The sequence below is a fragment of the Camarhynchus parvulus genome, chromosome 4A (genome assembly GCF_901933205.1).
Source record: "Camarhynchus parvulus chromosome 4A, STF_HiC, whole genome shotgun sequence".
In the NCBI taxonomy this organism is placed as follows: Eukaryota; Metazoa; Chordata; class Aves; order Passeriformes; family Thraupidae; genus Camarhynchus; species Camarhynchus parvulus.
The window spans coordinates 5,288,541-5,302,825 of record NC_044600.1 but is presented as its reverse complement, the minus strand read 5'-3'; the positions used below and the strand labels follow the sequence as shown (position 1 = coordinate 5,302,825).

The 14,285-nt window shown below is 56.4% G+C and overlaps 2 protein-coding genes across 2 annotated transcripts in view; both read left to right on the top strand.

Annotated features, from left to right (window-relative positions):
* EDA (ectodysplasin A) overlaps positions 1–4,197 on the top strand; it is a 60,395-nt gene extending 56,198 nt beyond the window's left edge. The window contains 2 exon segments of the mRNA XM_030967549.1: positions 1,481–1,611; positions 2,942–4,197. Coding sequence (XP_030823409.1) covers positions 1,481–1,611; positions 2,942–3,193 — 383 coding nt within the window. The 3' untranslated portion in view covers positions 3,194–4,197.
* A 3,721-nt stretch (positions 4,198–7,918) lies between these two features.
* On the top strand, positions 7,919–10,501 carry LOC115914965 (transforming growth factor beta activator LRRC32-like). The gene is given in 3 exon segments (XM_030967870.1): positions 7,919–8,023; positions 8,563–9,735; positions 9,737–10,501. Coding segments are annotated over 3 exon segments (2,043 nt in total).
* Positions 10,502–14,285: the final 3,784 nt, after the last annotated feature.

The window sequence follows — 14,285 nt, the reverse complement described above, 5'->3', positions numbered from 1 at the left end:
TTTCCCCGTAGTTCCTGTTTGTCTCCCAGATAATCCCTGCCCTGCACACCCCAGTAATTCTGTCACACTGAATCTCCCTCTCCCTACCTCCAGGTACATCTCGTGCCTCCCCAGCCCCTCCATGACCAGGCCTTTTTCCCCCCATTCTATTTTAAGCCCTCAGTGGATCCTTGTCCTGTCGCTTCCCCATTTGCCCGTTTTCCTCCAGCTTCCCAGGAATTTAAGGCAGGGCAGACCCAGTGGTGAGAGGACACAGAGGTGTTGTCCAGGCACCAGCTCTTCCTGGGATCCCTTGAGCACCTCTGGCCCCACCAACAGCCATTAATCCCAGATCCTGCCAAGCCACTTCCCATCCACAGGCAGCTCCTCACTCTTCTCCTCCTCCTTCCCAGATCCCCATCCAAATTCTCCTCAAGTTCCTGCTCTCCCTGCCAACAGCTGGGGCTCATTCATCACCTCCTGCCTCCCTGCTCTGGCTGTGCTGGAGAGGAGCTGGCTTGTCCTGTCCCTAAGTCCCCACGTGCAGCTCCCCAGGGACCACATCCATCCATCCTCACCCCAGTCCCAGGCTGGGAGGGACTCCCGAGGGTGGGGGCAGCAGGAAGGGGCTGCAGGATTCCTGTCCATGAATTCCTGCCTCACATGGGATGGGGAGGGCTGGCCACTGCTCCTGTGGGAAGGCAGCTTTCCCTGTGAGCAGTGGCAGCTGGAATTTCTCATGGACAGGGATTTGTGCTTGCAGCTCCCCAGAATTAAAAGGAAGCCGCCCCTTCCCAGGAACAATGTGAGGGAAAAGCTGCTGTTTGCTTACGTTCAGAAAGCAATTATCCCTTCATTACTGGGGATGCTGAGGGTTTCCAGAGGGATAACACTGCTCTCTAAGAGCGGGAATGCCCTGTGAGTGTCCTTCCCTGCTGCTCAGGAACAATCCAGAGCTGGGAGCCAGGAATGCTGTCCAGCTGCCAGCCTGGTGAGCTCCAGCTGATGTACAGAATATTCTGAGTTGGAAGGGACTCACAAGGATCATCAAGTCCAACTCTTAAGTAAAAGGCCCATCCAGCAGGGAGAGGAGAGGCAGATGGAGACTGAGAGGAAAAGAGTGGGATTTGACAAACTGAGGCACCTACAGAGATTGGCTCAGTGTGTGGCTCATAGCAAAGTCTGTCCCTAGGTTATCCCAGTAATCCCAGAGGACTGGGTGGTGGATCCATAAATCCCTCTATGCCCTGGGATGAGCAGAGCACACCAGGCTCTGCTCTGGGTTTTGAGCTGGAGAGCACAGAGGGCTGGAGGGACAGGTGACCCCACAAGCCATGGTGTGTGCTCAGAGCTAAAGAGTCCCTGCTCCCACTCCCTGGTGTGCAATCCTGGGATCCCCCTGTGAGCTCCCTGCTCCCCGTGGTGCTGTGACTGTGTTTGTGTTGCTCCTGCGCTTTTCCTCCTGACGGGTACTGAGTGACCGCCGTTTTCTCATACTGAGATCTTTCAGGTGGAGTCCTCAATGACTGGTCTCGCATCACTCTGAACCCCAAGGTGTTTAAGCTGCATGCCCGCAGTGGGGAGCTGGAGGTACTGGTGGACGGCACATACTTCATCTATAGTCAGGTAGAAGTGAGTACGGTCCTAGGCTAACTCCTCCTATTCTTGTGTTCCGGTGGAAGCCTTGCATGAACCACGAGAGGGCTCCAGACAACAGACAAATGCCAGCAGCTTGCGTTCGGCTCAGGAGGGGTGTGGGGAGGGGTGTCACACCCCTGTCACCGCCAGGACACCCCGCACCAGCCAATCCCGGGGTTATCCCTCCGTTTATCCATATCCCGACCCTTCCAAACCTCCCTGCAGGCAGGACGCTGAGCTCAGTGCTTTAAAAGACCCAAACTGTGGTTGTTTGTGGTTATTTTGGAGCTGTGTCGCTCTGGAAGCACAGGACTCCCAGCCCAGTGGTTTGGCCAGATTCCAGCCCAGGTGACTCCGTTTGTCTCCCCGTGCTCCATGTAGCTCCTCCCCAGAACCAGCTCTGGGATGAAGTGGGCCATGGATGTCAGGTGCTCTTCCATGGAATTGGTGACGTGTCCAGTTTGGATGGGGACAGAAAATATAGCTCCATATGGGCCAAAGTATAATTGTTTTCCACGTGCTTGATGCTGATTGCTGTCCACAGTGTTGGACCAGTGAAGTCTCATCATTTGTAGTCCATCAAGGAAAAAAAAGGGATTCAGTGTTCAGGCAGCTCCTGCCTCCAAAAGGGCTGGATTTCCTTTCTCAGGAAGAAGCAGCTCCCTGAGACTGACTTCTTGGACAGGTCTTCCTCCTGCAGCTCTTTGGAATGAGAGTCTGGGAGAGGGTTAAGTGAGGACAAGTAGAGTCACAGGGCCTTGGAAGAAGTCAGGGAGTTCAATCAGTAGAAGCATTGTGAGGTGATTTCCTTCCAAGCTGTGGAGGTTGGGAGAGCCTTTTCCCTATAATAGCTCGTGCCTGTGCAAGCACCGAGTCCAGTTACCCAGGAGGCAGCTCCCAGGCCACCTTAGGGCAGTTCTGATGTCACCACTAAAGGAGGCTCCTGGCACCAGGAAGCAGGACTGGCCAGGTAAGTGCAAGAGGCCTTCAGTCGAATGTGTGTGTCTGTGTGTGGGGTGAGAAGCTGCTGTAGCACGCAGGGGGTCCTGCATGGCTCTGTGCAGGTGTGTCACTTACCTGGAATAAGCAGGATGGTAGCTCAGCCTTAGGCACACGGATTCAGGGGTTTTTGCATGCTTGGGTCAGTCTGAAGCGGAATAAAAGAGGTTCCTGGTTGGTTTGGGGCTCTCCCTGCCTCGCACAAGTCACCTGTGCGTGCAGGTGTTGGGGCCAGCAGGGGCTGCACGCACCCCCAGGACGCTGCACTTGGTCCCCACACCCCAACCCCCTCCCTGACACCTTTCTCCTCCCTACTTCACATCAGGTCTACTACATCAACTTCACCGATTTCGCCAGCTACGAGGTGGTGGTGGACGAGAAGCCCTTTCTGCAATGCACTCGCAGCATCGAGACCGGCAAGACCAACTTCAACACCTGCTACACGGCCGGCGTGTGCCTGCTCAAGGCCAGGCAGAAGATTGCTGTGAAGATGGTCCACGCTGACATCTCCATCAACATGAGCAAGCACACGACTTTCTTTGGGGCCATCCGCCTGGGAGATGCACCCGCGTCCTAGAGAGGAACTTGGCGTGGCCAGGGACGCCCACGGAACTGCCCAGTGCTGCTGTTCATAAAGCCTATCAGTATTTCAGGGGTTCTGTAATCCGGCCATAAAGGAAACTGATCCAGAGCTATTTATTCCTATATGTGAATGCAGGAAGCACAATTGTCCTCTGTGACTCGCGGGGAGACTCGGATCAAACCAAAAAGCTGGTGGGGAGAGCGTTGTGAGGAGGAAAGGCTGTTGGGTGTGCCTTGTCTCAGTATTTCAAGTATTACTGCACTGATACTCTGCTCTGTGACCTTCACACGAGGCTTGCTGGGGGAGCTGGGGGCTCTGCTCGGATGTTGGCGCTGGCAGGAGCATCCCAGGCAGGAGGGAGCGGGAGGACACGGACTCCTGTCCCAAAATCCCAGCCAGGCTCCTGCATGTGCACGCTAACCACAGCCAGGAAGGGGGTTCTGGCTTCCTGCCTTCCCAGGGGGAGCTGGAAGGGCTGGGGGGCGAGGGGAGGTGCGTGAGACAGGGTCAGTGGTGTTTACATTCATCCTCAGGAGGAGGAGGAGGAAAAGTGCCTCGACATAGAGCTTGGAAGCAAAAGCAGGAAGTGCGAGAGGAAGAGGAATAACTAGAGCAGGCTTAGCAGATAGGAAACTGCCTCCACATTCCAGAAACCACCAAATCCCAAAGAAAACGCCGATTCCCGGGTCCAGGCCTCTGCTCCTTTCAGCTCCTGCCCTTACCCCAGAGGTAACCTTGCCCCAGCGGGGGCTGCCTTCAAGTACTGCTGCTGTTACAGCAAGTTGTGTTGGATTGGGGGTATTTTGGTTTTGGTTTTTTTTTGTTTTGGTTTGGTTTTTTTTTTGGGGGGGAGGTTTGTTTTGTTCTTTTTAATTAATATTTTGCAAACCAGAACACATTTCTACAGGCTTCACCAAGCCACGTAGAGCAGCCACAAGTACTTATGACAACACTCGGAGGAAGTTTGTTATGTTTAAGAATAAAATATTCAAACAGGATTTTTTTTTCTGTTTTAATAGCAACTGTCCTGCTTTTAGATGTGGTTTTTAGCCTTCCTCCCCCCACCCCTTTCCTTTTGGCACCCTTCTACCTAAAATAAGTGGTGATGGAGACTTTAGCAAAGGAAAAAAAATGGGATTTTAAAATCCGGTCCAGCATGAAGTCACCACTTTTTCTTTTCTCTGAGCCCTGCTGAGTCTAGTCATAACTTGATTTCTGGTGACTAATAGAGGAGCTGGGACACTATTGTTTCTTTTGGCTTCTTGAGCAACTCTGTCCCGTTACCTCCCCTCAGCTGGGGAGACCTAAAGCCATAAGATGCTCTGAGCCATAAGAGGCACAAATTGCTCTGTTGTCTCAGCCCTTGGCTCACACTTGCTCAGCTTGGTTGGGGTTTTGTTTCCCCGTGTTTCTTTCCAGAGCCTGTTTGTGCATTCAAGAGGGGAGTGAAGTTGCAGCTTGTGTAGAAACGGGACAAATCCCAAAGTGACATCTTCAGCCTGGAGCAGGGAAGGTTTTGGGGACCTCAGTGCCTCAAGGGGCTCCAGGAGAGCTGGAGAGGGACTTTGCACAAGGGCCTGGACTGACAGGACAAGGGGGAATGGCTCCCCACTGCCAGAGGGCAGGGATAGAGGGGACATTGGGAAGGAATCCTTCCCGGTGATGGTGCTGAGGTCCTGGCACAGGGAAAGATGCCCCTGGATCCCTGGAAGTGTTGAAGGCCAGGTTGGATGGGACTTGGAGCAGCCTGGGCTAGTGGGAGCTGTCCTTGCCCATGACAGGGTGTGGAACTGTTTGATCCATAAGACCCTCCCAGCCCAATGCTGTGATTCCATGCTCTTGGTGCTGGCTCCATGCAGAGGTGGCTCTGGTCACCTGCAGGGTGTGGGAGGGACGTGTCCCAGCGCTGTGCTGTGGCCACAGAGGGTCCGCCCTGCCTGGAGCGTTGCTGGCTCCAGCCCTAGCGAGTGATGTCCCTTGCCAAGTGTTGCAGTTATTGGGACAGAAAAATTCCTCGGGGCAGCAGCGTTGGCCGCGGCCTCGCTATTCACAGGAGCCGTGCACTTCGGGAAACAACTGCGTGACAAATGGGCTGCTCTGGCTTTTTAGTGGCTTCTCCTCCCTTCAGCCTCGACATATGGGACGGGCAAGAGCCTTGGGGGCTCTTCACTGGGCTTTGTGGTTTTCTTTCCTTTCAAATGGATTAAGAGGGACATGTTCCTGTGACAAGAATGAAGCGGGACAACTGTGTACAGTGAGAACATGAAGCAAATCGTTAACAGGATTGCTTTAGAACAGGCCTGAGCAGCAAGGCTGGGGGCAGCCATAAATAACAGGGGGTTGGGAGAGCCGGGGATGGAGTTTGCATTCCATGTCCCCCACTGGCAGGATCTGGGATGTGCTCCATGGCTGTGGGCAGGGGGAGGCAGAGGGAGAATCCCTTTGCTCTGTAAAAGGCCGGAGTGTTGCTGTCCCCTGTGGTGTGCGCTCGGGATGTTGGATGAGAGCAGGAGAGAGCAATTCCTGCATGGAAGTTCTTCCTGATGCGTGCTTGGGGTGCAGGAGGGAGCAATTCCTTCATGGAATGCGTTAACAGGCTTTTTCTGGTACTCACACTAACCAAAGTGTGAGTTGGAGACATGGACTTGAAGCTGGCTGCAGGTGGCCTTGGCAAATACAGCTTTGTCCTGCTCTCAGTGTTCCCGGTGGGATGTCCCTCCCCAGCCACACCAGGAGCTCCCAAGGAAGGTCAGTACAGCCACAGCAGAGTGTTGGCTGTGCTTTGTGAGGGGACAGCTCCATCCTTCAGGGGCTGGGAGAGGCATGGTCCCCTTGCTGGGATCAGATCTGCTCAGGAGTCACCTTCCCAATGCCCTGGGAATGCAGGGAAGGAAGGGCAGAGCCAATGGACTTGGATCCTGCCCAGGACAGGTGTCCTGCTCCCAAACAGCCAGGCTGGAGCCCATCACCCACAGCAGGGATGTGACCTGGGCAGGTGGTTCTGTCCCTGCTTCCTCCACACCTCAGTCCTACTGCTCGTTCCTCACATCCTTTGCAGACTGCTCCCACAGAAGCCTCAGTGGGACCAGGGAACTTCTCCAACAGATCCTGCTGGAGCCCTGGAGCCAGCATGGAGGGCAGGAAGGCCAAGAAGCACAGGGGAGCTGGTTTCAGAGCAGATCTCTCCCTGCTCAGGCCGTGTGGTTCACTCTGCCTTTATCATAATCCAAGAACAGCCTCGGTGTTTGCCGGCTCTGATCCACGCCCGGCGCTCCAGCCAAGGGAGTTCACAGCCCTGGGATGCAAATGCTCCGGGATTCTCTGCAGAAGTCCCTGCTCCACATCAGGGACTTTTCAGCTGCTGACAGGGGCTGTGTCACCGTGCAGAGCCACGTCCAGCAGTTGGGGTGCAGGGGGACAGGCTGGGCTTCCCCGGGCGTGGCAGGGCCGGATGTGCCGGTTCTGCTTCTGGGAGGGCCCGGCCCGGGGGTCACCCAGAGGCCGGTGTTTCCCTAGCAGGAGCTCACATCTGCACAGATGTGCCGTGTGCCCTGCGGGGCATCAGCCCAAAACGCTGTCCCTGGCCTGTCACCACTGTCCTGCCTGACCTGGGTGCTGGGGACACCCGGCCAGCTCAAGGCTGAGTCACATCCTGAGGTGACAAAGTGTCCCCCACCACGCCGACTATCAGAGGGGTAACTCACTTGTGTAACTCTGTGTGTGTGTATATATATATAAATAATCTATATTTATTTATGTATTTTATGTCTATATACTATTTTTTTCCTGCCAGACACCTCCAGGATTAGAGCATGAGCTCTGTGGCTGAACCTTCACATCCTTGGACAACGTTTCAGTAGCCTGAGTTGCTCTTTCACGTGGAATTAGCCACATTGAGCCAAAAAAACCCCCAAACTGTGCATTTTGGAGAGTGCCCCGTGAAGCATGGGGGGCGTGTCCCCAAGGAGTGTGTCAGCACTAGGTGGCACAAGGACACGGAGATACCATCACCAAAAAAATGTCCCTGTGGGTGGGGCACAGCTCCGGGCGCACAGATCCCACCTGGAGCTGCCGCAGGGACAGTTCCCTTCTGTTCCTGCCCTGAGCGAGGAGGTGACCCGGCAGCCCAGGTGGGGACACGGCGTGTGACAGCAGGAGGAGGAGGAGGAGGGGGATCCCAGCCCTGCGCATCTCGCCGGGAAGGGGCGGTGAGCCTTGGGAAGCTGTTGTTTCCCGAGAGAGGCAGAGTCCCCTCGGCTGGGCTGCGCTGGGATGGGGAGGGACTGTCACTGCCTGGGTGTGGCCGTCGGGTGATCCCACAGCCAGGAGCTGTCCCTGGCTCAGGATGGCTGCCCCTGCTGTCCCGGGAGCTGGCACATCCTGTCCCTGGCACAGGGAAACTCCCCCAAACCCTCTCAGCTTTCCTACGTGCCACCTCTGCCTCCTGGCGCTTGATGTCACAGCGGGTCCAGCTGGTCACCTGAGCTCCCTCCTCCCCATCCTGCCGTTTCTCTTTCCCTTCCCTGTGGCTTTGTGCCGTTTTTCCCCCTCTGCGAGCTGATGTCTTTCTTTTCCCACTTCCGTAGCTACGAACACCCACATGCCTTATCTCCTTCCCCCATCCCATCCTGAAGCCTATTTATACAGAGCCTGGCTCCTGCCCAGCCTGCCAGCGACGCCGCAGGAGCGGGACGGGGCTGGCAGCGCCCGCAGCCCAACATGCTCTGGGCTGCACGGGGATGTTTCCTGCTCTGCCTGCTCCCGTCCATCCTCAGAGCCCGGGCTAGCCCCGAGACCAGGCCCAGCTCCCCGCTGTGCCAGCAGGTAAGGCTGTTTTCCAAGGAGCACCTGGGCTGGGATGGCTCCAGCAGCGTGGCTGGGGCTGCCAGCATCACCCTGGGTCTCCTCCCTATGGCTCTCACCTCCCTCCAGCCTCCATCTCTAACTTTCCCAGCTTTTCTTCTGTTTTCCTGCCTTGGAGCTGGTTTCCTGTGAGGTGGTCCCTGGCATCCAGCTGCTCCCACGTCCCTGCCATGCCTGAGGTGCTCAGAGGATGGAGTACAGGGATTCCAGGGAGGCAGCTGGGAGCCTGGATGGGGAACAGCAGGTTTCTGTCTCCCCAGAAAAACATCAGCTGCTCCCATCCAGGTTCCCAACTCCAGAGGAAAGCAGAGTGAGAGGAAAGGTGGAGCCTACACAGTGCCCTTCCTCTGCCTAAACAGGGATGCTCTGGACCAGCTGGGCTTCAGAAGGGGGAGCAGTGCTCATTCCCATTTCTCATGCCCATCTTGGACAGCAGATGGCTTGCCTGGAGCTGTGGTTTGTAGCCCTCCCTCATTCACACCTCTCCTGTCTCCCCACAGAGCCCCACGAAGGTGTCTTGCAAAGGAGTTGGCCTGCAGAAATTTCCCAAGGAGCTTGGCAAAGGAATTAAGTACCTTGAACTCTCCAACAACTTCATCCAAAACCTGTCAGGCAGCAACATGCCAGGCTTTGGGCAGCTGGAGTACCTGGATGTGTGCTTCAACCAGCTGGAATCCGTGTCAGCCACCGCCCTGGCTGAGCTGCCTCGGCTGCGCTCGCTCCTCCTGGGCTCGAACCACCTGGACCGGAATTACTTGGCTAACGGGGAAGCTTTCCATCTGCTCAGGAATATAGAGGTCCTGGACCTGTCTGTGAATAACCTGGAGAGCCACATGGCCAGCTGGTACATCAGCAACCTCACCAGCCTGAGGGTGCTGGATCTCTCCGGGAACACGATGACCAAGCTGCTGGCAGGGACCTTCCGGAGCTCACCGCGGCTGCGCCGGCTCGACCTCAGCAACAACTACATCATGGAGATCCAGGAGGGAGCTTTTGAGCCTCTGGAAGAGCTGGAGGTGCTGAACTTGGCTTTGAATTCCCTCCACTGTATCTCTGGCTTCAGCCTCACGCAGCTGCGAGTTTTAAACCTCAGCCACAACGCCCTGGAGCTCTTCTCCGAGGGGGAGGGAGCAGAGCCCTACCTGCTCCGAGTGCTCGACTTGAGCCATAACAGACTCCTCTCTTTCCCAGAGCTCCCCAGAGCCCATGATCTCACACACTTAAACCTCTCCAACAACCTCATTGCTTCCCTGCTCCCAGGCTCACCCCATCCCTGGGAGTTTGTCCTGCCCTACAAGGAGATGCAGAGGTTCAATAGGACCGTGCGTCCCGTGGCCGCTCTGACACACGTGGCTGACCTGGATCTCAGCAATAACCGCCTGGAGCTGTTCCCATTTTCCTTCTTCCGCAGCCTGGGCTCTCTGCACAGCCTCAGCCTGGCAAGGAACTGCCTCCAGGACGTGGCCAGGGAGTCTGTCACCAATGGCACGGAGCTGTCCGTGCACTCTCTGGACCTCCACAGCAACGCGCTCCGTGTGCTGCCACAGTGGTTCTTTGATTCCCTGCCTCACCTGGAATCCGTGGATCTGGGCTCCAACAGCCTCCAGCCTTGTGAGAGCCAGGGGAGTGACCAGGGAAGGGATTTCCAAGGGGATTCTCACATGTCAGCCCCTCAGAGACACCTGCACCCCCTTCTACAACGTGCCTCGCTTGAAGCACCTGAGCCTGTCCAAGAACAACATCTCCAGGCTGCAGCCCCACGCCTTCAGCGGGACCCCACTGCTCTCCCTGGACTTGTCAGGAAACAGGGACTTGTCCATGCCCACGGGAGCGCTGACAGGGTTGGAGCTGTCCCTGCAGGAGCTCTCTCTGAGGGACAACCAGATGGACGAGGCAGCGCTGCCCTGCCTGGGCACGCTCCGAGTGCTGGACCTGTCGGGCAACCGCCTGAGCCTGCTGCCCCCAGGGCTTTCCTGCTCCCCTCTGCAGAGCCTGGACGTTCGGAATAACAACCTGCAGGCCTTGGGAGCAGTCAGGAGCTGGTCCCACAGCCTGAGGGCCGTGTCTGTGGCTGGGAACCCCTGGAGCTGCTGCTCTCTGGGCTGGCTGGACACGCTGCGTGCGGCCGGCGTGGCCGTGCCGGACCTGCGCCAGGCCCGCTGCCTCTTCCAGGAGCACGGCCGGAATATCTCAGCCAGGATCACCGGCACTCCCCGGTGGATCTGTCCCCAGCCCGAGGGCACTGCCTCCCTGGCTCTGCTGGTGGCCCTGATGGGCCTTTTCCTCCTCGGGGCCTGGGTTTTCTGCCTCCTGAGGAAAGGGCGGAAGGCTCCGGGATGTGCGGGACTGGAGAGCAACAGGGTGGGAGTGTCCCAGCCCCACCCCAAAGGACAGGGGTCAGCCGAGGAGAGGCCACCTGACAGCATCACCAAAGTGTAGCCCAGAGCTGCAGCCATCGGTCAGAACTCTAATTATTATTAATAATATTAATATTAATAATATTATTGTGGTTGAAGTCTCACTGGTACCTGCGTGATTTGTGAACCCAGTGACAGGAGCGTGGTGGGTGCTGGGCTCTGAGCCACCTCCCCTTCTCCAGGAGGGACATTCCCCCATCCTCTCTGACCCCTGCCAGAAATTAAACATGGAATTTGGGGTGCCATCACACATTCCCATCTCTCAGCACAGGAAACCAAGCCCTGGGCTGGCTGCTCTGAGCATCCCCCTTCCTCCACATCACACTCAGCTGGATGGGAATTGTCTCCATTGGGGCCACCTGGCTGTTTCCCAGCTAGCCCAGCAGCCCCTTTAAAAAGGTTTAATAGCTCTGCTAATGCCCTGCTGCTCCTCCTGAAGCATTCCCTAATCCAGGAAGGAGCAGGAGGGAATGGGAATGGTGCTTAGTGGTGGCTCTCAGTGCTGGGGTGGGGAGGGGGTTTGTGTGCCCACCTCTCTGCTGCTTTTCCTTGCTGTGGATGCTGGGAGGAATTCCACCCTGTCCTCACCCACTGGGACAGTGGGAATGGGAGAAGTGGGGGTCTGTGCCGTCCCTGGCTGGCACAAGATGTCCCACCCTCAGTGCCAGGACCCCCGAGGTGACGGTGGCAGAGACAGCTGGTCCCAGCACGAGGTAAGTGCTGCCCGAATTGTGGTCCTGGGTGGATTTGGCACCCTCTGAGCACCCTCCAAAGCCAGGGATCATCCAGGGGCTCAGACCCCAGCTTGGCAAGGCAGCAGGAGAAGGTGTTGAGTGGGATTGTCACTGTGTGCTGGTGCCCATCTCCCCCTTGAGTGACCTGCCCAGCTTCCCAGGGCAGCACCTGAAGGGCTGGGCCAGCTCCAGGAAATACAAAACTGAGGCTGCAGTGAAACCTTTAACGTTTCACATCCATTTGGTTCCACCTTGGAAGTCCCCAGCTGGGCCCAGTCACCTCCACACACCTGGGGGGTTGGAGCTGTGGGAGCAAAAGGGCTTGGAAGTTACTTAAAATCCCAATTGCTTCATTTTCTTCTTTTTTTTTTTTTCAAGCTTATCATGGTTTTACTGGGAAGCAGAAAGGGCATTTTTGGTGTAAAATATGTCAGGGCTTCAGCTTCCTGTCCTTTGCTGGGCACACAGCTCCAGTCACCCCCCTGGTGACTTTGGTGGCCCCCACATTCCCACCCCTGCCTCAGTTTCCCTCTGATGCAGAGCTCTGTGCCCTTTCACAGCCAGTGGCTATGGCTGTGTCACTGTGTGTCACCACCTTGCAGGACCTTGGGGACAGGAGAGAACCCAGTCTCCTGCTCCAGGGCTGCTGTTTGCTGGATCTCCTGCTCCCACACCCCTTCCCCCTGAACTCCTGTTCCCATGTCCCTCTCAGGTCACAAAGTCCCTGTGCCACAGCCACCACAACCCTTGTCTGCTCCCATCCCGGTGTTCCCTGGCCCCATCCCCAGTGCTGTCCCCAGCTGATGTCCCTGGGCAGCCTCAGCCAGCCGGGCTCTGGGCATGGAGTGTCCCAGGAGCTGCTGCGCCCACCTGGGGCTTCTCCCCAGCACTGTCCCCTGTCCTTGGGGGACACCCGAGCTCCAGGGGCAGGGACCTGCTTCCCCAGTGTCCCCAGGTGAGTTCAGACTGTCCCTGGGGCAGGATTTGCTTTTCCAAGTGCTGGGGCAGCAGCTGGGGGAGCTCAGCCCATCCCGATCCATGCCATCCTCCTGCCCCAGCGTTCGGTGATATTGCAGGGACACTTCAGTGCCCAAACTGCCTTCCCTGGGCGTCTCTGGTGCATTTTTGTGGCCTCTGCTCCTCGTTTTAACCCCTTCCCAGGCTGTATCACAGGAGATGTCCTGGCTTTGTGCTGCTCTCCCACCAGCGTTACGCTGGGAGCTGGGGACGGGCGGGGACGCCGCGTACCACGGGGTGCTCAGGGACACCATGTGCTGCCGCCACTCGGTGCCAGGCGCTGCCTCGGCCATCCTGAGTGTCCCCAGCCGTGTTTGTGTCCCCGCAGAGCAGCAGCTGGCGGGGGTTGACCTCTTCAGGGCAGTGGCACTTGGGGACAGCGGCTGCTGATGCTGGGGTTTCTCTGGGGATTGAAGCATCTGCTGGAAAACGCACTAAAAATAGAGGGGGAGAATGCTGGGTTTGGTTTTACCCCACAGAAAAAAGCTCCCAAATAACTGGGCTTGATCTCAGAGGATTTTTTCCAGCCCTAAGGGTTCTGTAAAGCCCAGGGTAAGGGGGGGAGAGGGAGAACTTCCCAGGCTGAGGAGGGGCTGTGAAGGTGTGGAAAATGAGCCAGGGCAGTGCTATTGGGTTATCACCATTATTGATGTCTGCGTGCTTTCCTGCCTCAAAGAAAAACAGGATTCCAGGTTGTGCTCTCGTGGATTTACCAAGAATTGAATCTGAGGGCAATGCCCACTTCTTCCAGCCCCAGGAACAGCTTGGCCAGGAGCAGGACATGAGGTGAGCCTGTGCTGGCCCAGGGTGGGACAGTGAGGTGGCAGCAAACCACGTCTGTGTCCCCAGAACCAACACGAGGCCAAGAGAAACGCGGGGTCTGTGCTGAGCTCTGCTCTGCTGCTCATCCGGAGCTTCCCGTGCTTTAGGGGAAATGGTTTCCCTATCCCAGGCATGTCTTGGCATTTCCAGTGTTTTCTTGATCCAGAAGGAGGGCAAAAGATCTGTAGAATATTAAATTTTGAACAAATAAAGCGACGATGCCAAAAATGTTGCATTTTCGTGTCAGGCTGGAAGACGGCAGGAGTGTAAATTTTGGTCTGACAAAAAAAGCAGCAGTGATTAAAATGTTGTGACCATTGACAAATTTTCTAGAGAACTGGTTGAGAAATCCAGCAAAACTCATTCTTTCCAGTGGAAAGCCTTCACATTTCCCTGGATCTGCATTTTCAAAGAAGAATAGATTTTCATCAAAAATTTCCACCGAGCTGTTTCACTAACCCAGGCGGAAATTACCTTCCCTCAACTCCCTTCAATTACAGCAGTTTTGCTTTTCCCCTTTTTCTTCTTTTATTTTTTCCCTTTTCCCTCCTTTTTCTTTGTCTTTTTTTTCATGATCCAGAGCTTCATCTGCTGCAGGAGCTGAAGGATGTCCTGGGAAGTGCCTGGCAGATCTCCCTCCTCAGGCCATCCCAGCTGGGCAGAGAGGAGAGCATTTCTTCTCCTCTGTGTTCAGACAGAGCCCAAATTAACCTAAATCTCCCCAGCCCTGATAAGATAAGGAAGATAAGGACTCCTTTCACCCAGCTGAAGGTACATCCCTTTCCAGAGGGCTGCTGGAGGTACAGTTTATTTTATTTTCCCTGATATTGCTGCAGCTCCCATTCCCAAACCCTTTTGATCTCATCGAGGCCCATCCTCATGCTGCCTGGGATGTTCTCCTGGTGCATGTGGTGCTTTCTCTGTGGCTTTGGGATGGGACAAGAGGCTGGTGGCACCTCCAGGACACCGCCCTGCGTCCCTCCCGTCCGTAGGGCTGCTTCCCATTATCCCTGCCTGCCCCAGCGGCTCCGTGACTGGCACAGCTGCCCTGGCAGCTCCTCCCAGCCCGGGGGGAGGCCGGCCGTGTCGTTCATGACACTTTTCCTCCTCTCCAGAGGCTCTGGCCGGGCTGGGCCCTCCATCCCGAGGTGCCTCGGGGTGTGGCAGATGTGGAACGTGTCCCCCCGGGTCCCTCCTGCCTCTGCAGTGTCACCTCCCTGTGCTGGGACAGAT